At 34.1% G+C, this 26336-nt stretch overlaps 1 protein-coding gene across 3 annotated transcripts; it reads left to right on the top strand.

The window, feature by feature from the left end:
* The first annotated feature begins 312 nt into the window (after positions 1-312).
* LOC120170191 (probable arabinosyltransferase ARAD1) lies at positions 313-6145 on the top strand. Of its 3 annotated transcripts, none has more exons than XM_039178176.1 (10): positions 313-829; positions 1000-1173; positions 1764-1921; positions 2014-2161; positions 2856-2971; positions 3046-3184; positions 4132-4242; positions 4727-4795; positions 5743-5884; positions 5941-6145. In XM_039178176.1, exons 1-9 carry the CDS (start codon positions 347-349, stop codon positions 5875-5877), a joined length of 1533 nt encoding a protein of 510 aa, XP_039034107.1. In that variant the 5' UTR covers positions 313-346; the 3' UTR covers positions 5878-5884; positions 5941-6145. The 3 variants fall into 3 exon arrangements, 2 of the variants coding, with proteins under 2 accessions (XP_039034107.1, XP_039034108.1); XM_039178177.1 differs by having other exon boundaries at positions 5743-5880; positions 5937-6145; XR_005520747.1 differs by lacking the exons at positions 5743-5884; positions 5941-6145 and having other exon boundaries at positions 3046-3546; positions 4727-4746.
* The last annotated feature ends 20191 nt before the right edge of the window (positions 6146-26336 follow it).

Raw genomic sequence — 26336 nt, forward strand, 5'->3', positions numbered from 1 at the left:
AAAAGTCTTTGTTATTTAAAAATATATATATATATTTTAAAAAAAAATTAATTTAATTTTTTAAAAATATAAAAACGACAAATTTAACAGTTTTTTAAAGGTTTTTACAGTGTAGACATCTAAATGTATGACTTATAACTAAATAAACATTAGAGACTTAATTTTAATGAAACACTATTTAAACCCCTAAAATTAATTTAAAGTATAATTTAAACAATTATTTATTTTTACGTTAACCCAATGAAATATTAAAATTCTTGAAAAAGATCCACATATTTCATTTTCATATCAGATCTTTGCAACTCTTCCAAACCTCCTAAGATCTCCCAAAAAAGAAAAAAGAAAAATGCGAGCGAAGCAAATGCCATCGTCCTCCACCAGATCCAAATCCCAACTCCTCCTCCTCTTCTCCGTCCTCTCTCTCCTTGCCATCTCTTTCCCCTTCTTCTTCTTCTCTTCTCCCTCTCATCCCACCGCCTCCTCCTCCACCTATACCCACCCGCACCCCCGCGTCCCACCCGAAACCTCCTTCGTCGCTTCCCTCGAGAACTTCCTCACCCACAAGGCTCCCACCTACCGCACTTCCGACGATACGGTGCGTTCAGCTCTCCATGATGACGTAACGAGCTTCGACGATCGACAGTTCGCCAAGGAAATGGATTGGGTGCACCGAGATCCGTACTACCCGCTGAATTTCCCGATTAGGGTTTACGTTTACGATATGCCGAAGAAGTTCACCTTCGATTTGCTTTGGTTGTTTCGGAATACTTACCGAGGAACATCTAATCTAACCTCCAACGGTAGCCCTGTTCACCGTTTGATCGAGCAGGTAAAATTATCAAGTATTCTTAATTGGAATTTATTTCTCTTTGGAACCTGTTGAAGATTATCGATTGGATTTCCTTGGAAAATAAAAGGGACTGGAATTGTCCTTCATTTACGAGAAAATGGTTTGTTTGTTATGATACTTTAAATTTTGTTGTTCTTCTGGTGGTGCAGCATTCTATTGATTATTGGCTGTGGGCGGATTTGATTGCACCTGAATCTGAAAGGCTTTTGAAAAATGTTGTGAGAGTTGATAGGCAGGAGGAGGCAGATTTGTTTTACGTGCCGTTTTTCACCACAATTAGTTTTTTCTTGTTGGAGAAGCAACAATGCAAGGCCTTATATAGGGTGTGAGTGCTTTTCCAGGTTTTATGATATTTTACATCTAAATGTTCTTATTACTGCGGCTTTTATTGTTTGAAAGAGGCGCTTGGTTCAATTCCTATTCCACTGATTTTTTTTCAGTCTTTGGTATGTTCATGTGTTGTCGTGTTGTGATTATTGGGTTGGGTATTCAGGTTTATCAATGTTGACAATTTAGGTCAATCAGTATGAGTGCTTGGTTTCAGAGGGGGGTAGGAGAAGAAAAGAAAATCACAATTGGATCAAGTCCCATGTATTTTCTAAATTGATTGTGTTTTAGTATCCTTGTGTGCAAATTATTCTTAACTATCGTCAACCACTAAGCTCAACTCTCAATATTAAATTTACATTAACTTGTTTCTGTAGGTTCTTTATCATAGTAACTTATTTTAAGACATTGATTACGTCATCCTTTGCTAATTCCTTTTTTTTTTGAAAAGTTGTTGAGAGATATTGGACAAAATAGTGTGTAATTTCCCTTCAAGGACTTTGGCTGTATTGTTGCATGTGGACATTTTGTGCTATTAGCTTTTAGAATTTACTTATCCTAGGCCCTTGCTTTGTATGGTTTTCAGGAAGCCCTGAAATGGGTGACATATCAGCCTGCATGGAAACGATCTGAAGGAAGGGACCACATATTTCCCATTCATCATCCATGGTCCTTTAAGTCGGTTCGCAGATATGTGAAAAATGCAATTTGGCTTTTACCAGATATGGACTCCACAGGGAATTGGTAACCATAGGACCATTGCAAATGAGATTTATTATGTTGCTAGTTTTCAGTCATTTCAATCTCTGAAAAAGTGGTATCTTCTAACATCCTAGGTACAAGCCAGGGCAAGTTTCACTGGAGAAAGACCTTATTCTCCCATATGTTGCAAATGTTGATTTATGTGATGCAAATTGTGTGTCCGAAAGTGAATCCAAGAGAACCACACTGGTCTTCTTCCGTGGACGACTAAAGAGAAATGCTGTAAGAGTTCTGACTGTCTTATTAATCTGTTTGAATTTTTTTCTTGAATTATACTTGATAGAACATGGAAAGAAGTAGGATAATATTTGGGCTTATTATGTGGATACATATGCAAGAGATCTAGCCCAAGGACATGCCATTTCTTTCTTTTTTCCTTTTTCAGACACAAGAATTGTATGACAGGAAAGAAATAATAGAGGGAGGGAGCGGAGAAAGGGGACATTATAATCACCATAATCCTTTGTGTCCATTGTTTTCCCATTAGGATCGATGGGTATTTGGTCTTTAATATAAAGACTTGCCAACTCTTAGTTCTAAACAGAAGAAAGTGAAACAAGTAAGAAAGATGCCTTCTTGGGCTTTCTCTGTATGCATGTATATGGATGCTTGCTTGAGAGTGAGAAAGGTTGAAATTGAAATCAAATAAAAAAATTAATGATACTGAGAACACAGTTATTCTGAAGTATTTTTTTCATTAATTTTCTCTTTGAGATTATATCGATTCTTGTAAATGCTGTTTTTCATTTTTCATTGATTTGATGGTGTTATTTACCTGTCCTTCATGTCTTTTTTAAGGGTTGGCTGGTGAATAGCTTTACCTGTTTTGTCTTCTACATTCTCTCTCCTTTGTCTCACATGCTAATGTATCTCATTCAATCTTTTGGATGCTTAATTTGTAGTTTTGCTTTTTCAGGGAGGAAAGATACGTTCTAAACTTGTAACAGAATTAGCAGATGCAAAGGATGTAGTGATAGAAGAAGGAACAGTTGGGGAGCAAGGGAAAGCTGCTGCTCAAAAGGGGATGCGCACGTAAGATCGAATGGTTCTCTTTTACAGTCTTGTGTCCCACTTCATCATAATGGTTGTGTTATTCCTGTCACCAGGTCTACATTTTGTTTAAGTCCAGCTGGCGATACTCCTTCCTCTGCTAGATTGTTTGATGCTATTGTTAGTGGGTGTATCCCTGTTATTATTAGCGATGAATTGGAGCTTCCTTTTGAAGGAATACTAGATTATAGAAAGGTATGCAGTTTTTAAAGCTTTAATTGTTGCTGGCTTTCCTTTGATGCATTGTGGCTAACCTATCAGTGCTTTTTACTTTTTGTTTTATGGTTGCCCAAAAGTTGCTTATTATATGGTACTGAGAGTATTATTGATATTCTGCTCAGTCTCGTAATTTAGAGTTCTGTCGGTTTGAAATCAGCCTCCTGTTTTATTTGTTGCATGATGAAATTAAATAATTTATTATTTCTTTCTTGCCATTTTCGGAAAGTTGCATTTTTTTGCTGAAGATGTGATTGTACATGTTACTGCATAAGGCTTATGAGACTGCCTTCATCGTTTCATGTTGCATGAAGTGTATGGTTATGAATTCTTTATTATTGGTGGCAATTTGTATAGATCATCATAGTGTTAAGAGAACCAGATTTATGGCCAATTTGGTGTTTTTTCATCTTGTTTATGCATCAAGAATACAGGCAACAAATCCTACGTGTGTAACTTGAAATGGGTAATTTAGTTTTGTTGGTGCTTGGTATGGTTTGAATGGGCACTTTGATGTCCTTGGGTAAAGGGTAATTTGGTTTTGTTGGTGCTCCATGTACTTTTTACAGAGTTTCTGCAGAATAGATATATTGGATTCTGTTGCCTGTGGGAGAGGCCATCTTTCTCCCTCTGTATAGTGCTGTTTTCTTGTATGTAATGTTTGGGACAATTATATGATCTCATTTCATTCCATATTCTGGGAGTCTTTTTACCGTATGAAATTTAATTGTATATATACTTTTTATTATCCCCTTTCCCCTTTAAGAATTTGTTTGACTTTAGTGAAACAGTTAAATAAGCAATGGATTAAATTTTGCAATGAATCTCATTAAGCTGCTACCATGTAGTTCATTGGGGTTATATAATTTCTGCATATTAGACAGATTAAATCACAGGTTCTATTGTTATTGTTTCCTTTCATGCAGATAGCTATATTTGTTTCTTCAACTGACTCTGTGCAACCTGGTTGGCTGCTAACATATTTAAAAGGCATTAGCTCTACTCAGATCAGAGAAATGAGGAAGAATCTTGTGGAGGTTTGTGATTGCAGATTCTGCATTTTGATCCTGCTCTAGATTTGTCTTATCTTTATGTTGCACAATGGTTAGATATAATGACAAATTTTTTACTCATGTTGGCCGTGCTTGTACATGGGGAGAAAATTTTAATATTTGGTCTAGCATTCATATTTTCACTTTCAAGCCAAAACCTGGCATCTTTGGATATCGATCACTTTATGCCTCTTACAATCATTTTTTTGCACATTGGAGAATTTTAGCATTAGGATTAGTACGCACATTTCACTTTTTCAAAAACCAGAACTTGGCATCTTTTGTATGTTCATCTCTCAATGCTTGTATGGTATTATTTCTTCTACCCAAATGTTAAGTTTATTAATAATTGGATGGTACTTTATCAATTTCTTGTTTATCTTTCATCTTTTCAAGTTTGTATGATAAAACCAGTACTACTATATTTTATAATGTGAAGTTGACTGATTTTTTTTTTCTCAATTTCCAGTTCTCAAGGCATTTTGTGTACTCTAGTCCAGCTCAACCCTTGGGTCCAGAAGATTTGGTTTGGAGACTGGTTTGTAACACTGTTCACCACTATATTTAGCTTAAATTCATCTGGTTATTTTATTTGAGAAATTATGCTGAATTTATATTGCTTTGAGCTTAAACTTGTTCCCGACTTCGAGCTTAAGAACTTTAAAGTAAAATGAAATGAAATGCTCCTGGATAGCATCTGCAGTAATGATGCAATCTCGTTGCCCAATAGCCTTAACCCATGTTAATAAAGAGCGTTGATTTGACTCGTCATTTTTTTTAAAAGTACTTGTGTCTTACATTTGTGCGCAAAACTGTTATGAGCCTTAGCATAGGATCTAGTCACGAGTCTAGACGTGGAAGAATTTCTGCTCTGACCTATGGTTAATCAGAGAGGCAGATTCGTCCTTGACAGAACCCCTCTACGAATAACGTTTTTTTCTTAATAGAGTAATTGCTTGTCTTCTTTATTCAATAATGGCAGCCTTTAATAGTCCTTTAGTGACAAAGGAAATAATCCTAATAGAAATAAAATAATGATCCCTAACATATAGGATCTTGACTAGCAAGACTTAGTTATTTTGAAAAAAATATAATGTAATAGAGGAAACAAATAAAACTCTAATTAACTGCCCTCTATATATTTATTGCCTTCCTTCTCTGATATTGCTTTCAACTAAGGCGTCCACATCAAAAACATACTAGGGCATGGGCATGAGTGCCACACATATTCAGATATATCATAGGTATAGGGTATGATCCTTCAAAGATGTGGAAGAACTTATAAGAAAAATGAAAACTTTATCATCGGACATTAATATCTTGTACTCATTCCTAGTCTGAGTTAACATAGGCAATGACTGTTAATGGCCTGAGCATTTGATTGTTATCTTCAATCTTAACATTGCTTCCTTTAAAGAATAGACGATGGTGTTGTTATTCTGAGCAAGTCATACGAAATCACTAAATATTTGTTGTTTGTAACAGATGGGTGGTAAGTTGGTGAACATCAAGCTTCATACTAGGAGATCACAGCGTGTTGTTAAAGAATCAAGAAGTGTCTGCAGCTGTGATTGCAGGCGTGGCAATATTACCGGTTCTCATAGGTCTCTCCCCGTTTGAAGGTGCTGTGCATGAATCATTCTTTAAGCAAATAAATAGACAGCTTCTTGTTTCCTGGTTGCTATTAGATTCTTGTAGAGTCCATCCCCTTCCAAAAACATTTTGTTTGATGTTTTTGATTTGGCTGCTCGTGCAAGCATGCTTGTTGTTATGTCTTGCTTCTTTTGATTTGATATTCCCACTGTTGAATTATATGTCTACAGTTGGAAGTTTGTTTGGTATATGGATGGATTGGACAAAATTGAGCTAAAAAAGTCTTGGTTAAATATTTTTTTTATGATTTTAATTACATATAATTTTTATTTTTAATTGAGGTGTCTATCCTTTTATTAAAATGTTTATTGAGTTGGTATCATGGTTAATTAAATATTAATTTAGCATATGAGTCTACAGTGAACGTCGCATAGGGGTGAGCATTCGATTGAGTTGAGTTTAGTCAAAAAAAATTTTTGAGTTATCCAAGTTGGCGAGTCATATTTTATAACTTGAACTTAAAATTTTTAGTTGAGTATGAGAAATTCAAGTCTAGTTATTTGAGTTTCTATAAAAATTTAGTTGTAATTATTTGTAGTATTATAGTACGAATTTATTTCAATTTTTTGACTCTAACCATATAAGATATATATATTGTTCTTTTTACATTACAATATTATTTAATAAATCACATATAATCTAAAATTATAAAATTATATTTACAATATTATATTTCAAAGAGGGTATTTTGAGGATAAAAGATTAATGGGAGTATAAAAGAGTCAAAGAGTTGATGTGAAGAAAGAATTTGTAAATAATTGTAGTCAAAAGATTAAATTGAGTAAAATGCAAAGTTAAATGACTAAATTAAAAAAGAGTATATTTTTAGTAAAAAAATAAAGAATTGAAGTTACATAGGTATTCTATAGTGGTAGGGGAGTATGCAGTTTAAATTTGATGAAAAATGTACTTAAAATGAAAGATGAAATGAATAAATACGGAAATCATGTAAAATTGAGAGGTTAAACTGAAAAAATAGAAACTTTGTTATCAAAAGTGAAATTGAAAGAACATATATATATTCTATGATGGTTTAGGAGCATGTGGTTCAAATTTGGTGAAATTTTGACTAAAAAAGAGGAATTGAAGGAATAGAAAATCAGGGACCAAATCACAAATCTGCCAAAATACTCATTCAAATTTTTTGTTTTCGAGTTACTCGAAATTTTGAAATTTCAAATTGATTTGAACTCGAAAATCGAATTAATAATTCGAGTTGACTCGAATAACTCGAAATTGAAAAAAAAAATTAATTTTTCGAGTATAGTCGAGTTTTACTCACCCCTAACATCGCATACTGAAACACATCACTAAATAAGTTATCTTATTAAGTAAATATTGAAAATCTCAAAGACTATTCCATGATTAATCTATTTTAAGAATTTAATTTTAATTTTAATTAGAATTTAATTAAATTATTAATTTTTTATTAAAAATCAGCAATGCAAATTGTGATGTTTTTACTTTGACCACTTAACTATTACTTCCTTTCACTATCACAATTGATATTTCAATTTTGTCAATCAAGTCACCTAATTATTTAATTGTATCTAATCAAGCTACTTGTCGTTAACATTTAACGAAAGTGTTAATGTGACAGTTAATAAAATTGTATAATTATAAATTTCATACTCAATACTTATATATTCAATCGATTTAGTCTTAATTTAAATTTAATTCAATAAATTAACTTTTCAATCAAAATGTGACATGTGTTAACATATGATCATGACATGTATCACCTATGATTGGATAGAAAATAAGTTAAAGACGTATTACGTTTGTGGAGGGTCGAACATGTATGATAATTAACACCCTAGTAACTAAACCAAATGCCTTATTTAATTGGTTAAGTACGCCAACACCCATTTATTTCATAATATTGTTAATGATAAAATAAAAAATTAAAACATTCAAATGATATTTAACTTTTAAATACTTTTACATTTTAAAACAAAACAAAATATGTTTATAGTTTTATATTTTAAATCTAAATTTAGTATTTTTATATTTTTAAATAAAATTTATGGAAGAATTAACGGAAAACTAACTAAAAAATTATAATATTAAACTACAACAATTAAACATTAAAATAATTAAAATGAACATAATAAATACACCCAAAAAATTCTAATTAGAAAGCGCTTAAGATAACTAATACAAATGGTAAAACAATTAATTTTTTAAAAAATATATATAAAAAATATTTTTATTTTTATATTATTCGACTTATTTCACAAATTTTGTTTAGAAATATAAAAATAATAAATTTAATTTTAAAATATAAAAATATTAAACTTGTTTTGTTTTGTTTAAAAATGTAAAAATATTTAAAGTTAAATGTCATTCGAATGTTTTTATTTTTTTCTATCATTAATAATGTTATGAAACATATAGTTGTTGGTGTAAAGAATTAATCAAATGAGACATTTGGTTTAGTGGCCAGGACATTATTCATCAATTTAGGAAACCCAGGTTAAAACTCCTACAAATGCATTTCACCTATAGTTATTTTCTATCTAACTGGATGTGATACGTGTCACCGTTTGATTAGAAAAAATATTTAATTAATTAAATTAAAATTAATAAAAATCCTTCAAATCAGATGGTGATATTTATCGGTAATGACATGTGTCATGATTATGTGTTGACACGTGTCACATCTTGATTAAAGGATTAATTTATTGAATTAAATTTAAATTATGATCAAATTGATAGAATGTATAATATTGAGGATTAAATGTGATATTATACCAATTTTATTAATTTCCATGTCAGTACTTACGTTAAATGTAACAGTAAGTGACTTCATTGACCCCATTATATAATTAAGTGGTTTAATTGACAAAATTAAAAAATTGATGGTCAAATTGAAAAGGGACAATAGTTAAGTTGTTATACGTATAGTTTACTTAAAATTAATTTCTTAAAATGAATTAATCATGAAGTGGTCCTTGAATTTTTTTAATATTTACTTAATAGTGACAACTTATTTGGTAGTGTGTTTTAGTGTGTCATATCTAGTCAGCAGGTTAACGTCTAGTTCATACTGCCATCAATTTGTTAACGGAAAAATACGAGTTTGGAACATAATGAATACTCTGATTATTTTGTAACTTTTAATAGCCGGGACTCAACTAAGCAACGCCTTGTCTGAGGACATTTTATAACTTTTAATAGTCGATGATTCAATAAAACAGTATCTTATAGTCGGGGATCATTTGTGTACTATACCCAAAAAAAATTAGTGCTTAATTTGATCACTAAAAAAACCTCTTGATTGAGGGTTATCAATTTACTTGCCGTTAGAAAAAATATTTTATTTCAATCTTGATCGTTAAACCCTATATTGGGGTATGATTCAATGTGTAATAATCATCTACTCAAAAAATGAGTCAAAAGTAATCTGAATTTAAGTGCTTCAAAATAAATGTTCAATGCGTAACAACTAATTATAGTAGCATAAAAATTAATTAAAATATCAATTAATATGTTAATATATTTAAACCAATGGCATATTTTAATTAAAGATAAGGCTCATAAGGGTAAATAAATTTACTCATTGAATTTTTCTCTTTATTCTATTTTACTTACTGTATTTTTTAATTAATTCATTCGAATTTATACATTTATTTTTTATGATTATTTCACCGTTAAATTCTTAATGATGTGAATTAAATAAATATTCTTTAATTATTAAAAGATAGGTAAAAATAAATTGATTAAAAATAAAGTAAATAATATTACACAACTTCAATTCTCCCATTAAAAATTTATCGAATCCCACAACCAAAGGTCACTAGTCATTTCCCATTAGCTTTTCGACGAGGGCTAGCCACGCCAGTAATTGGTGGTAATAACTATCCTGGTAGCAGTCATGTGATATTTTAGTAGTTTTTAATTTTAAGTTTTAAATTCCAATCCCAAAACCCTAAATCATAATCCCAACCCTTGCCGATCACCATCTGCATCTCAACCCTAAAACCTCACTGATCATGCCAAATCTCCTACTGACCTCACCCTCACCTTTCTTCATTGGCAAGCGAATTGTTTTGCCTAGGATGGTTAAATGTGAATGTGGAAATGGGAAACTGGAGAATACTGGTTTCAGCTGCAAGACTAATCTCGACGCAAACTCATCTATTCTCTTCAATAGGCGAGGAGAAACGAGAGGCTGAACAGAAGGAAAGGTAAAATTGTAACTGTCGACATGCATTTTCGTCCGACTTTACATTTATACGTTAATTCATGCCATATAATTAATGTATAATGTATTATATTATAATATATATATATATATATATATATATTATATCAATATATTATTACATATTCATTTTCTATTTTATTTTTCAGGTCCAACAAATGGCTGACTCATTACAACAGTGGCCCACACTAAAACCAACAGACAGCCCAAGACCCGCGAACCAGTCCACTGAAATTGGACCCAACCCGGAACAGTTAGGGTTTCCAGCACCCTAACTATCACCCTCCTCGCCACAAGCCACTAGAGCCAATCAAATCGAGGACTCTCCTCACTCCTCATGCCGAGACCACCATCCCCGATATTTCCGACAACGTGATTTCATGGAACAAGAACAACCAAGCAAAACAAGCATCTTAGTTTCAATAGGAAACTCTAAAAATAGGATTTTTAAGACTATAAATATGCACAAAAAAGAAAAAAGAAATACAAGAGAAATCATACGAAAACTCAGAAAAAATCACAAGAGCAATCGAAGTATTTTTTTGCAATATTTCGAAAGAACTAAAGGTAAAAGTTCTCACCTTTTCGGTTTTGTACATGCATGTAGCCTTGTTGATGTTATTTTCGTTGTTTGTTTACACAAAAACCCAAAAAAAGAGTGGTCAGTCGATGAACGGGGGAGGGTTTTGAGAACGTTTTTCTCAGAACTAGCCCTCTTCGAGGATTATTTTTGAAAATCACTCGGATTTTTGAAAAAAAAGGGAAAAATGCTTTCAAAAATAAAAAAAATTTATGTCGTTGATGAACAACGGCTGGTGAGGCGACGATGGCCGGTTTCTGGGTTCATCAAGAACCCAAGCGTCTGGGTTCATCAAACCTGAAGAACATATTGAGAGAAAAAAAAGGGAAGGGGGTGTTTGATCGTTTTGAAATAATGAGAAAAATGAAATGTGTTATGGGTTTTTGGTACTTATACCAAACCCGTTTTGCCCTTCGACCCGACCCATAGACCTTAAGGTCCGCGTGTTTTACCAAATAAAAGGGGAAATTATAGTTTTAGCTCATTTTCCCCTTAATTTCGATTTTTACACCGATTTTCCTCTTAATTTGGCCACCCAATTTACTTTTATTTTAATTTAGTCCTTTTTACATTTTAATTATTATTATTTTATATATTTATTTAATTTAACATTTTTATTTATATATATATATATATATATTAGTTATTTTATTTATTTGTTTTTTTGTTTCTTTATTTATTTATTTTTCTTTTATTTATTTTATTATTTTTTTCTGACAATTTTATTTATATGTATATTTTTTTTTTAATTTTTTCTTATTTATTTTTCTTTACATAACATTATTTATATTTTCTCTTTTTATATATATATATATATATATATATATTAGGTTTGTTTTATTTTGTATAATTTTTTTCCTCCTTATTTTCTATTTATTATTATTATTTTTTATATTGTTTTTGTTTTTATTTGATTTAATATCCTTTTTCTTATTTTATTCCTATTTTATTTTATTTTGCTTTGTTTTATTTTATTTCTTTTAATTCATCAGCATGTATTTTGTTTTTATATTTTAAATCAATTCTGCACTTTATTACTCCTAACACTTTTTGACTTTGTTTAAGGGTGTATTTTCAATCCATTGAAGGTAAGTAATTTTGATCAATTTTTACCTTTTTATTTAACTTTCAATTTTCTTAATTAAGACAACTGGAAATTAACTAGTACCGAAAGGGTAATTCAAGGGTACTAACCCTTTCTTGACTGTAACCGACTCCTGAATCCGACATATATTTGGTAAGATGCAGATCAGGTAAGAAATCAACGTATCTGATCAACCCTTTTTTTAAAAAAATAAATGATCGGTGACGACTCTAACACTCTTTTTTAAGTTGAAGCCTAATTTTGGGCCCACCCGAAAGACGGTCGCGACATCTTGGTGACTCTGTTGGGGATAGGTAAGTGAGTCAGGCTAAGGTTAATTTCCAGTTGTCTTTTTAAATGAAAAGGGTAAGTTTAAATTTTAAGGTAACTTTTCGATCCTTATTACTTACTTTTGATTATGTTTTTCAAATAAATAGTTGTACTGACGATTTCTTTCAGTGGTTTTAGCTTATCAAACTTATTTTTCCATCTAAGGCTCTATTACCGAGCTCCAAACCCATTTTTAAGTGGGGGTGAAAGCGACGCTCTCGTAAGAATTTATTCTTCGTATGGGCCTAGCAAGTAATCTTCGGGATTCATATACCTTATGCCTTCGTGTGAATTTATTCTCCGTATGGGCATAAGGGAATGTATCTTCTCAAGTTTAACTTAGTCCACACAAGCTTATAATGGGCTTAGGACTAAGGGTCCGGTAAGCCCAATGGGGCATCGACAAGGAGAACTCGGGTACCTTCTTTATAACCTAAACTGGGAGACTACAGGGAATTAGAGCCTACCCCAAGACTCCATTTCAAAACCTAGGATGTTTTTTACCCTAATCATGCAGTTTGTCATTTTCATTTATTTTTTCATTATTACTTTTATCTTACTAACTTGTTTCCTTTCATGTTTTTCCTTTTAGCATTTGCATCATAAAAAGATGTCATTAATCCATAAAAAGGTGTTTGTTACACATAAATAATCTGTATTAATGGACAAAGGGGTTGTAATGCAAGAAGTAAAAAATATCGAGGTACGACTATGGTTCGAAAAGACTCAGAAAGAGAAGGGAGACAATCTTCAAGGAAGCTATATGTCAGAACTGGTTAGCTACGCCTCTGTTAGCCTAAAGTAGAATGATGTCCAAGAGAAATGGAGAATTTGAGACAGTTAGAAATGTGACCAGAAGTTCAGCCAACGGTATGATGATATTGCACTCCTGCTCTATGTCAAGATAGATGTTCCCTTAATCAGAGCCTTGATTCAATTTTGGAGTCTGGGGTACAACTGTTTCACCTTTAAACAGAAGGACATGGTACCCACAATCGAAGAGTATACTACACTGCTACACTGTGAAAGCATCAAATTGGAGCGGGCCTATATCAACCGCATCAAAAGTCACCCCTTCAAAAATAGGTTGGCAAAAGTTGCAGGAGTAGACGAGAAATGGGTAACTGATTGGACTCAACGCAAAGGTGGCTGGGAAGGAATTCCTTGGTCTAACATCAAGCAACTGATGAAGAATCACCCTGATGAATGGAAGGCAATAGATCTTTTCGCAATAGGCCTTTATGGTTTGGTTATTTTCCCAAAGACTTTGGGGTGCATTGACGCAGCTGTGGTGGAACTGTTTGAACAACTCCCGAGGTGAGTAAATCTAGCACCGACAATCTTAGCTGAGACCTTTTGCTCTTTCAACCACTGTAGAAAGACTGGAGGAAGAAGGTTCATAGGGTGTGCTCAACTTATCCAAGTCTAGATTCACAGTCATTTCTGGAAGACTAACGGGATTGCCTACCGCCGGTTCAACACTACTTATTCACCTTTAGGAGAATTCATCACTTTGAAATGGAATGAAGGCGCCTCAAAAGAAAAATGGATGAAAGTCTTCACACATATTTAGGACCGAGATATGGCTTGAAGAGCTCCTTGGTTGACCCACAGTGACATTCTCTTCCGATGTGAGGATTCAGACACTATGACCCTACTTGGACTGTGGGGAGGAGTTGGATATTCTTCGCTTTTGGTACTTCGATAGAATGGGGAACGTCAGTTTGTCTCAGCAACATACGGACTATCTGGATCAGAATTTATATACCATGGTGATAACTACAAGAAAAGGGTCAAGAAAGTAGTTGAGTCATGGAAGAAGGTGTTCCGAATGAATGTCATGGCTGCCAAGGACATGCTTACTCTGGACTATTTGGAGTGGAGGAAGTTAAGGAAAAATGACAACAACCCTGTGCCAGATCATGAGGACACTCAGACTATGGAGTAACATCTTAAGCATGTTCCCTCCGAGCTGAAAATAGCAAGGGAAGAATTTAAAGCTGTGAAGAATGAACTGAAACATAGAGTAAGAGAGCTTGAGGTCGAAAGATACCAGTGGAAACTAGATGCCGATACTCAGAAGGATTGGGCAGACAAACTAGAGAAGGAATAAAAGAAAGTCTGTTTTGAGCTTGAGGACTTGAGAAAAGGGTACCAAGAGTAAGTCTAGAGTAACTCCACTCTGAAAAGGACTTCTGAGTACTGGAAAGATGAAGCCAGTAGCTTGAAAAGGAAGTCTGAAATGCATGATGAAATAGAGACTCTGAAAGAACAGCTAACTACTCAGAGGCATTTGATAGACAACTAATATCAAAACAAACGCTTGAGAATCTAGGTAGCTGATTTAGAGAAGTCTCTCCAGAAACAGCAAGAATGGGATGGTAAAAACATAGTTGAGTTAGAAGCCATTGTGTATGAATTCAAAAAACAAGAAAGCGAGATTCAAATAGTACCCTTTGATGGAGGGTTACAGTGGTTTTTCCGTTGGGAACAAGCTCAGCAAAGGGTGAAGGCTAGAGATGCAGTCATCCGTGATTTTTTGGAACAAGTACATAAGGCATCTCGTCATTTACATGGCTTAGCAAAAGAAGTCGGAGTGGTTCGATAAGGCATTCAACTAGTGACATATGAAAGAAGAAAACTTGTCAACCTATTAGAATATGTTTGGTGTCTAGAGGATTTAGTCCAAATGTACTTTTAGATTATTTTTATCTCTTAAAAGATAAAACACTTTTGTTTAAATACGAATTATTTATAATAACATACATATTTCTGGATCAATACCTCTAAATCTCATACATCATGCATCTCATACTTTGCATTTTATTTTCCATGTTTTTACATTCATATTAACTAACAGAAAATGTCTCACCAGAAGAAAGAACAAACACCGAGTTTACCTCCGCAAGCTCTATACACACATCATCCTCACAATACCTGAACGAATAAAATATAAATAGAGGTCAGAATTGCTTAAATCGAGGATAACATGTTGAAGCTACAAAGAGAGCTGGAAGAAAAAATAACTCAGAACATTCAGAGCACCCTGGACACAATCACGAAGAGCCAAGAATCCTTGGTCGATCAAATTGTGGCCAAGTTATCTGGTTTACAACAAGCAAGTGCACTAGGGGCAGGTTCGCTTGAAAGGGTAACTATACCACCGACCCCACGTGGTTATCTCACCCGGGATCTTACCCGGGCTGCAAGGGGACTTATCTACGGCAAAAGGAAAAGCCTCATTTGCTGTAAAGATGCAAACTTCTGCAACCAACCCTGACAATAATCTGGATGATTACCATGTCCCAGATTTTGACGAGAAAGATAAAGCGAAGAAGATGGAATAAAAAATTAAACTGTTAGAAGACCAAATGAAGGTGGTAAAAGGGACTATGATTATGACGGAGTAGATGCATTAGAACTTAGTCTGGTCCCGAGTTTGGTGCTTTCACCAAAGTTTAAAGTCCCCGAATTCGATAAATTCGATGGAAACAGTTGTCCCTCAGCCCACATCATGATTTTTTGTCAGAAAATAACATGATATGTGAGAAATTATCAACTCCTGATTCACTACTTTCAGGAGAGCCTGTCCGGTTCAGCTATCCAGAATCAACTGATGTAATACCCCAAAAATTTAGACAATGACCAAAATGAAAATTTGGAAAGTTTGATGGTTAAAGTATAAAATTGGGAAAAAGTTTAGGGAATTAAGTGATAATTTCCAAAAAATAATTTTATTCCATAAATGGATAGTTTACTCTTGAGAGTGGAGTTTTATAGAAATCATATTTTTGGATTTGAAATTTTAGTAAAGAAAAACTAGAAAGGGTTAAAGCCGATAAGGAATCGGTAATTCGGATCGAATTGGAATGTTACAAAAATTTGAAGGATATTATAAATGGTTGGAAATATTATTTTAATATTTTTTATCAGAGAAATTTTGTTTGGAAATGTGCAATTTTTTAGATTTAATCGAAACAGTTGAATTTAGTGACTAAAACGCAAATTTTGAAAATTCAAGGGAAATTTTGGAATTTAAAGTCAAAATAATTCAGCTTTGACTTTGAAATATGATAAGGATGAGTTGTCATGGTTTTATGGTAATTAAGAAGATTCATTAAGGGTGATTTGGTCATATCCCAATTAAATGAATATTATATTCATTTATAGTGGAATATAGAGTAAAATAAGATGAAATGCACCCAAATTTGCTATCTTCTTCTCCAGCTAGACATGTGCTTCTTCAAAGGTAAGAGAAATTTTCAACTCAAATTTCAAGTAATTTACTTAGGATTTTGAGTAAGTTGTAAATAGAAAATTGTTATACGTGAAAAACTCTATCTTTTGGTACCAATATTGCATGGTAATTTTGTTTGTGTTCAACGATCCCAAATTTAAGGGTTTCATTTTCAAATTCATCTTGAGTTGATGAAGGGGATTTTGACTCTTGTGTTTTATGGGTTTTGAAGAGTTTAGTGATTTTAAAGAATTGATTATAAGAATTGATGAAGAACCTAAGAATGAAGTTAAAGAAAACAGTTTGGATTTTGAATCTGATAGTAGGTTCGAAAATTCACCAGAAATTATATAAAATAATTTAGAGGTTATTTTTATATATTGTGTTCATATATCGATCTAGTTTCGTTTAAAACAAACAGGGATCAATTTCAAGGTGTATACAAAAAGATATGAATCTTTAACCAAGGAAGAGTCAGAAAATTCGGACAGCAGATTCTGCAAAACAGATTCTGTTGATCAACTTTGAAAATTCATCATAAATTGTACAGAATGAATTATAAGGATTTCTTTATATGGATAAATTCGTATTCGATTCTAGTTTTCAATGGAAGAATAGGAATTGAATTACAGTGTGTATATCAATACAGAATAATGATTCTTTAAAGGTAGTGCGAGTTGTCTGAATTCTGGAAAATTGATGGGTTATTGTATAAGTGTTGTATAATTGATGTACTATGCTGAAAATTGTTGTTTGGGAATTTAAATGAGTGTAAGATGTGAAAAATGATTATTTTGGAAGTTTTGAAAAGGTTTTTTATTTAAGTACAACATTTGTATAGTTGGAGTACTTAAATGTAATTATGCTTTTGTAAAAGCATTTGAAAGGTAATAATTTCAATGATGTAATTATTGGTATTAAGAATCTAGGTTGTAAAATGGTGAAGGACCATTTTGAGTAAATTGGAAAAGTTGGTTCCAAGACTAAAAAGAATTAATGAGTGTTTAAATATTTGGTGGAAAATAAGTTCCAAATATATTATGGAGTTAATTTGGGATATGTTTATGTTAGTATAATACTAACATATGTATCGTATGAATTTGTGATTTATTCAGATCGTGATTTACTCGGTGTTCAAAAGGATTCGAGTATAAAAGAAAAGGGTTTATTTTGGAACATAGTGAGGCACAAATTTGGAAAATTATAAAGTGTCAAGGTGAGTGCAATACATGCATGAAATTATACATGGATGTTTTATACATCATAAGGACGACTTGCGATAAGTCGACCTTGTTTATATCAACATGATATTTTGTCATTTTTATAAATTGACATGACATTGAGATGTCACTGTATGAAATTATAATGCATTTATTATGGAAAATGTGATATTTTACCATGAATGTTTTTGGGTATGAACTGCCCCATTGTTAAATTATGATAATATACGTTGCCATGAATGATCAAATAAAATTGACTATATGCCCAAGTATGTTATTTAGGATCAGTGGTATTAATGGCATGCCATAGAGTCTAGCAGCTGCAATATTAGGTAGTACTAGAGTGTCTAGAGAAGACACATAGTGCAGGCCTCAAAGTGTCTAGCCAAGACACGGTACAAGCACTACGGTGCATTATTAGGTGAGAAAAGCTCGACCTCAGCACTTCAGTGCAATATTTGACTCTTATATCAGGTTCCTCATAAAGTTATACTATGGGCTATGAGTTATGGTTTATTGGTTAATAAATGGTAAGTATGAAAATAAGCTTATGAGCTTATGAATAATGGCAAGTATATTGATAAAATAAGCTTACGAGCTTATGGAATTTAAATGGTAAATATTTTGGTAAAATAAGCTTACGAGCTTATGGGATAAATGGTAAGAGATTTTGTATTATTTTGATCATGGTAAAATATTGGATATGTTAGTAAAATGATTTTATGGAAATTTGATTTTTGACATTGAAAATTATGCATGAATTGTATTGTACTGTTAAATGTTTTAATTGCCTCACTAAGTATATACTTAGCCTGTGATGATTTTCACGCGTAGGTAAAAAGCCAATAGTGGATTAAAGAGTTTAAAGTGACATCAAGCATCGAGATGTATATTTCAATATCAGTAAGACATCCACGTTTTTAAGCAAAATTTCTAGAATGATTTTGGGGTACTGATTCCCCCCAACAGGGAACCGATTCCCCTACTGTTCATCGCCACTGTTCACTATTCATAAAAAAATCTTTTGAATTAAATTCGTTACAACAAAACTTAATTTTTATGACATGATATTTTTATAATATCACTTACCATTTTAAGAAAATAAATTTTAAATCGCAATAGAAAATTGGAAATGGTTTTAGAAATTCGGTTTAGGGTTTAGGGTTGAGACCAGACCGAGTTATACTACAAAGCCTGAAGAAGAAGCATAACGAGAGTTTCCGACAGTATGCACAGAGATTGAGGGATTTGGTTGTGCAAGTTCATCCACCTTTGGATGAAAAAGAAACCAGGAAGCTTTTTGTACAGACCCTGAAGGCTCCTTACTTCGGGCATCTGGTTGCAGTCACATCAGAAAGCTTTTCAGACTTAGTTATGGCCGAAAAAATGATTGAGTTGGCCATAAAACAAGGCATAATAGAGGGAGGGGAATCAAGCAAGAAACCTCCCATGAAGAATAAAGATAAAGAGATCAACAACGTCAACACCTACAGTACCAACAAAGGTGTTACGATCTCTGGCACAAAAACAACTGCAATTGTACCGTCAGGTACTTCTTGGCAAAATCAGAGGGAACCTAGGAAAGAAAGAGAGAATAAGCAATTCGATCCTATTACCATGAAGTACAAAGAATTATACCAATAATTCTTTGACACTCATGTGGTTTCACCTTACCTTGTGGAACCAATGAAGCCCCCTTACCCCAGATGGTATAACGAGAATGCTCACTGCGAATACTATGACGGTGTGTCGGGGCATACGATCGAAAACTGCCTCGCATTCAATAGAATTATGCAAAGAATGCGTAACAAGAATTGGATCCACTTTAACATCGGAGCACCAAACGTTGCACAAAATCCCTTGCCTAATCATCAGGAGACTGAGATTAACACACTCACTACCGAGAAGGGCGGGAAAGTCAAAACAGTGTTTCGAAAGTAAAATCTTCTTTGGATTGGATATGGAGCCAAATGGTGAAGGCATGGCTTCTCACACCACAGTCAGATATAACGAGGAATAGAGATGGTAACCACTGTTGTTACCACAATAAGGAGGGGCATGAGGTGCATAATTGCCCAGAATTCAAAGCTTTAGTCCATCTCATGATGGATAGGAAGGAGCTTGAGTTTTATGAAGAATTTCAAGATTTTCATAAAGTAGACGTGTGCGCTACCAGAGAGTCATCAGAAAGAAGCTACGGCAGGGGTAGTCCTTTCATAATTACCCCTGAAGCAAAGATAGCAGAAAGAACACAAGCGAAAGTGGTGATCATAGCACCCCCGACCTTTTCACTACAAGAACAACCGACAAGTGCCATAGAGGTATGAATGTCAGGTGAGCACTTCAAGAGAATATGATAGCCAAGTGGGGTAGGTTACGGTGAAACACTACTCCCAAGAGGCTAAGGCCCCCCAGAGACCACTTGAACCCTTCAAGGAGGATGTTATAGCTATCAACGAACTGATAAAGGAGGAGGAAAGTAAAGAGTTCCTCAAATTCTTGAAGCGCAGTGAATACAGTATCGTAGAATAGCTACATAGCTTACCGACACGTACTTCAATGTTGGCAATGTTGTTGAACTTGGAGGCACATGGGGAGGCACTGTTGAAGGTCTTGAATCAAACGTTTGTACCATAAAACATACCAGTCAACAAGATGGATTGACTGGTAAACAACATTCAAGCTGATAATCTCATCTCATTTTCAAACGATGAGATTCCATTTACAGGAAGGGGTTAAACTAAGGCGTTACGCATCACCCCCCATTGTAAGGGGAACGCCTTACCAAGTGTGTTGATCGAAAACGGTTCAGCCCTGGATATGATGCCTTTGGTTACATTGAAAAGGCTGTCAATTGATACCTCTCACATGAGAACCTGCCAGAGTGTAGTCTAAGCATTTGATGGGACCAAGAGAGAGGTAGTTGGCAAGATTGAGGTGAAGTTAACTATCGAACCTGCCACCTATAATATTGAATTCTTAGTGATGGACATTATGTCTTCCTATAATTGTCTTTTAGAAAGGCCTTGGATTCATCAAGCTAGTGCAGTACCATCCACGCTGCACCAAAAAGTTAAGTTTGTTATTGATGGAGCCCTGGTGATTATTAATGCTGAAGAAGACATTGTGGCAAGTGTGACCACAGACGCTCCATACATTGAGGTAGATGAGGAGGCGGTAGAATGTTCATTCCGCTCCTTAGAATTTGTAAACGCTACATTTGTGGCTAAGTGAATGAAGATTTCTAAACCTTGTCTTTCTGAGTGCACCAAGATGGAAATAAAGTAAACCTTGGGAAGAGGCGCCAAGACGGGAAGAGGATTTGGGAAGCTGCTACAATGAAGGATTAATCCACTCCTTCCTATATCAAAACTATATCAGTTTGGGCTTGGTTTTCACTAGAAGAATTGGGAAAGAAGAATAGTCAGGTTAACTAGAAGTGAATTCCAATGGGAACCCACTGTATTCCCACCTCTTTATGACACATTTAAGTCAGGTGGTTATGTGTTTGAGACTACCTCATCATATTTGGAAACGACTCTCAAATATTTGAGTATCAATGGCGTAATCACAAAAAATACTGAAGATGAGGATAGATCAGGAATCTGCCCACTGCCACCTGGGTCTGTGCTTAGCAACTGGTCGGCGGAAGAACTGCTTGTGATTTACAAATGTCTTTCAGAGTAATATTCAAACTATCCTTATTTGACCATACCCGGAGCTATAGGTGATCTTTGGTGAGGGTGAATAAACGTGTTGTTGTTTTAAATTTAATAAAAGATGCAATTTCTTACATAACAAACATTTTTCTTATTCTATTTTTCTTTTCTTCATTTCTGTACTCCATTTCATTATCTTTCAAATTTAATTTTTGGTTGTTCCATGTGGGATATTTTCCTATCACGCATATACATTTTCTTCTTCGTTTAGGTCCCCAGATAACGATAATGCGGGCACTGATGATCCTGATTCAGAGGTTGATTTTGAATCGACCATTTGTCTCGGGAAATTTGATGAATGTGACAATGAAGAGGAGTGCAACTTACTTACCGAATTGTTGAGAATGGTGGAAAGAGAAGACAAACAAATATTACCACACGAGGAGAAGATCAAAATCTTGAATCTGGGCACTGAAGATGAGAGAAAAGAGGTTAAAATTAACACAACTCTTTCGGGTGAAGTAAGACAAAACTTGATAGTATTACTTCAAGAATACAGAGATGTGTTTGCATGGTGGTCGTATCAAGACATGCCGGGGCTAGACATAGATATGGTAGTCCACAAACTGCCTATCAAACCAGAATGCAAACTCGTGCAATAAAAGCTGAGGAGAATGCGACCAGAAATACTCCTTAAGATTAAAGAAGAGGTCGATATGCAATTTGATGTTGGTTTCCTTCAAGTGGCCAAGTATCCGGAGCGGGTGGCCAACATAGTGCCAGTTCCGAAGAAAGAAGAAAAAATGTGTATGTGTGTTGACTACTGGGACCTTAACAAAGCAATCCCCACGGATAATTTTTCTCTGCCGCACGTAGATACTTTGGTGGACTATATAGCCGGAAACAATTTCTTCTCGTTTATGGACAGATTTTCAGGATACAATCAGATTAAGATGCATCCTGAAGACATGGAAAAGACCATGTTCGTCACAATGTGAGGGAACTTTATGATACAAAGTGATGCCCTTCGGATTGAAAAATATTGGGGCAACATATCAGATAGCTATGGTGACCTTGTTCCATGATATGATACACAAAGAAATCGAAGTTTATGTCGACGACATGATTGTCAAGGCACAAACCAAGAATGAACATGTCTAGAATCTGAGAAAGCTCTTCCAGAGACTAAGGAAGTTCCAGCTAAGACTAAACCCTAGCAAGTGCACCTTTGGAGTAACATCAGGAAAGTTGCTAGGCATTGTAGTCAGCATGAAAGGCATCGAGGTTGACCCCGATAAGGTTAAGGCTATCCATAATCTAGCTCTTACACAAAGATAAAAATAAGTTTGAGGTTTTCTAGGCAGATTGAACTACATAGCACGGTTCATATCTTAATTAACCAATAAGTGTGACCCAATCTTTTACCTTTTCCGAAAGAACAACCCTGGAGTATGGGATGATAACTGGCAAACTATATTCGAGAAGATAAAGGAGTACTTATCTCACACTCCTATCCTGATGTCCCTCATCCTGGGCAAACCTCTATTCTTGTATCTATCAATATTCGAGAATTCAATGGGGTATGTCCTGGGTCAACCTGATGAATCCAGAAGGAAAGAAAGGGTCATCTACTACTTGAATAAGAAGTTCACCTGTAGATGCTTAATTTGTCTGGGCCTATATCATGGGCAAATGAAAGTAGTTTTTAGGAGTTAAAAACCAGAAAAAAGATAATGGGGAAATAACTACCAGAAACGTGGGACATTTAACCACTAAAAAACGAGAGCATTAGGGGGGCTACCAGGGAGGAACCAGAGGGAGGAAGAGCACAGAGGGGGAGATTAACAAAAAAACAGAGGAAAACTAGGAAGCATTCCACAACAACAACAAAAAATTAACCGCCAGAAGGAGATCAAAAACACACAGAAAAAAAAGGCATATCAGCAAGGAATCGAGAGTAGAATAAAAAACCTTCCTTATCGTTTCTTTTGACAGAAAATAGTAACAAACAGAAAATATTGTATTGTTTTTTTTTTCATTTGAAGATCAAAGAGGAATTCCTTCCTTTCGGTGAACCAGAGCAATACAAAGAGAAATTTAATTCATACAAGGTTTTTATTCGTTGTTATTTACATTAATTTTATCTGTTCTTCAATTGTTTTAATTATTATTATTATTATTATTATTATTATTATTATTATTTTTTGTGCAAATCCAAAAATCTGAAAATAGAAGTAGATACCTTCGGTATAGCTTTGTTGTTGAAATTGAATGGATCATAGACTCTAGAGTTCCACTGTCGAGGTGATAGATCGTCGAAGTTGGGTAGGATTACCATGAGTGATTTGAGTCCTTGCATGTCATTTTTTGGGTCATGGGTTATCATCTATCGGGGTTTCAAAAAAATAAAAAAATAAAATAGAAATAAATAAGGTTTAAAACTTACCGTAATGTTTGAGCATCACACCATTGTTGAACGGTTGAGCATAGCACGAGAGAAGATAAAGGTCGTCGGGGAGAGTGAATAGTCGAGAAGTCAAGGAGATTTAGGGGCCATTTATGAGTGTTTGGTGATGTCAATACTGGATCGGGATTCCGGGAAGTATTTGAACACTTTGGGGTTATTAGGCTCGGTCTTGGTCTCATCGAATCACCAAAAGGGCAACCGGAGTGTGGGTCTTGGCTATTTTCTGGTTATGGGGTTTCGGTGACAGGCGAGAAGGTGAGGAGATTGGAGAGGGAAGAGATTTAGCAACTGGTCTTTTTTTCTGGTAGGTTGCGTGAGGAAGAAAGATGGTTAGAGAGTTGAGAGTGATGGAGATAACGGTGAGGGATCTGTTGGGTTTAGATATTAGGATTTTGTTTTTAGGTTAGATTTTATTTTAGAATTAGCTAAAACGCCGTCGTTTCAGCCGATACTTTCCTAGTTTTTATTTCTGACCCAGTATTCTGCGCGCATTCCATTTCGGTCCCCAAAATCAAGCATTTCGAGATTTGTTGTTATTTTAATATGGTCTCTTAATTTTAAACGTCTTATATCTTAGCCCAGAATCATGTTAGAGCCATTTTCGTACTGTTTTTACCTTGGTTGTGTAATTTACGGAACTTTTATTTTGGTCCTTAAACGAATCTTTTGCACCTTATTAATTTTGTCTTCCTATTTATGAGCACTTTTCATTTTAGTCCTGAAATGTTTTTATGTTTTTATTTTTGAAATGTAATTTGTAATTTTGGTTGTTTGACCATTTAGTCACTTAGCATGTTTTTTTTTATTTAATAGTTAATTTCTATTTTGCATGCTTAGTTTAATTTTATTTTATTCTGGTCCTTTATGGTAATTTTGAATATGAAATCGAGTTACTAATAGTATTTTTATTGTATATATTTGTTTTATTCTAATGTATGCCAATGTCGTTGTATTCATGTATATACCATATCACCATACTTTATTTTAGACTTAGGTGTTCATTTGAATATAGGATACTATTTAATTAGTTTTTACATGATATTATTTTGCATAATATGCATGATAGCCTCACGTGCATCACTCGACCGTATTCATAATTGGACTAAGGGTAATATCCTCTCAGTTTAAAATTGTTGAAGTGGGCAGTCATAACTGATTTGAGGTCCGCTTTTAATAATTTTAAAATGAAAGTATATCCCGAAAGTGAAACAAAAAATTGATTCGTCACCTAAAATTTGGGAACGAGAGAAAAAGAAATGTTCGTTTATTTAAATATATCGAGAAAAGGTTGTTATAACTTTTAAGATCTGGTCTCGATATTTGTAAATAATCGAACATTCTTTATCTTTCTAAAACGATTCGGTAAATTTAATTTAATTTATTTGAGTGCTTTTGAATGTTTTAAATTTAAATTTTTATTTTATGGGATCAAAAATCAAGTTAAATTCAAATTTGTAAAGTTCATTGCAAAGACATTAATTAATCAACTAGGTACCGTTTTAGGGCGTTGTGGGGGTGCTAATCCTTCCCTGCACGTAACCGACTCCCGAACTCGGATTTTGGTAACGCAGACCTTAATTTGTTGTTTTAATTAAAATTAATTTTTATTTAAAATAACAAAACATTTTTTGGGTGCCCAATCACACCCTAATCAAAGATTGGTGGCGACTCTTCGAACCGTATTTTTCGATCGTAAAGGAAATTCAAAATTTTTCGAAACGAGGTCTTTTAAATCGCATTGTTTTTAAATTAAAAAGAGATAATTAAGAATTAATGTGGTTTTTTAAAATCTCACTTTTTTAAATCGCATTTGTTTTTAAATTAAAAGGAGGTAACTTAAAAATTAATGTGATTTTTTAAATCACCCTTTTTCACCTTTTCAGAAAAAAATCGTTTCGACAGCTTGGCGACTCTACTGGGGACTTTTTTTAGAGAGTCAAGCCGATAGTCGATTAATTAATTGTCTTTGCAATTGAAAATTACAAATTCGTTTTAATTTGATTTTTGATCCATTGTTTGGTTTTTAATAATTTTTGATTGTGTGTATGTTGATTTCTTTAATTTAATTCGATTGACAATTAAATAGTTGTACTAATCTGGTTGCTAATGGTTTCAGAATAATTGTTTGTTTTAGGAATTGATTTTGAGTGTTTTTATTGTTTGTTTTTTCGCTTTTCCTCACACACTGCACAGCTGCATTATCATAACATGAGCTAAAACCCCGCTCCGTCCTAATTAAGTAGGAGTGAGAGACTATGCCCTCGTGTGGTTTTCACCTCCGCATGGGATAGTGGATCGCTCCTGGAGCTCACGCCTTATGGTCCTCGTGATGGTAATCACCTCCGCATGGACATAAAGAGGTGTGTTCCCTCAAAATTGAACTCGATCCCCTAAAGCCTGTGATAGGCCAGGATTGAGGGTTCGGCAGCCCAAGGGGGAACCGACAAGGATAATTCGAGAACCTATTACTTTAGAACCTAACACGGCATATAATGAACGTAGAGCCCGAACTTAGGTTGAACTAAACCCGAACCTTAAGAATCCCGTGAGGAGGGTACACAAGGAAAAGCTTTTTTGAGTCATTTATTTTCATTTTTTTCGAATAAATGCATGCGAACTAGATATCATGCGGTTAGGTTTAT

The sequence above is a fragment of the Hibiscus syriacus genome, unplaced genomic scaffold (genome assembly GCF_006381635.1).
Source record: "Hibiscus syriacus cultivar Baekdansim isolate YM2019G1 unplaced genomic scaffold, ASM638163v2 tig00111774_pilon, whole genome shotgun sequence".
Classification (NCBI taxonomy): domain Eukaryota; kingdom Viridiplantae; phylum Streptophyta; class Magnoliopsida; order Malvales; family Malvaceae; genus Hibiscus; species Hibiscus syriacus.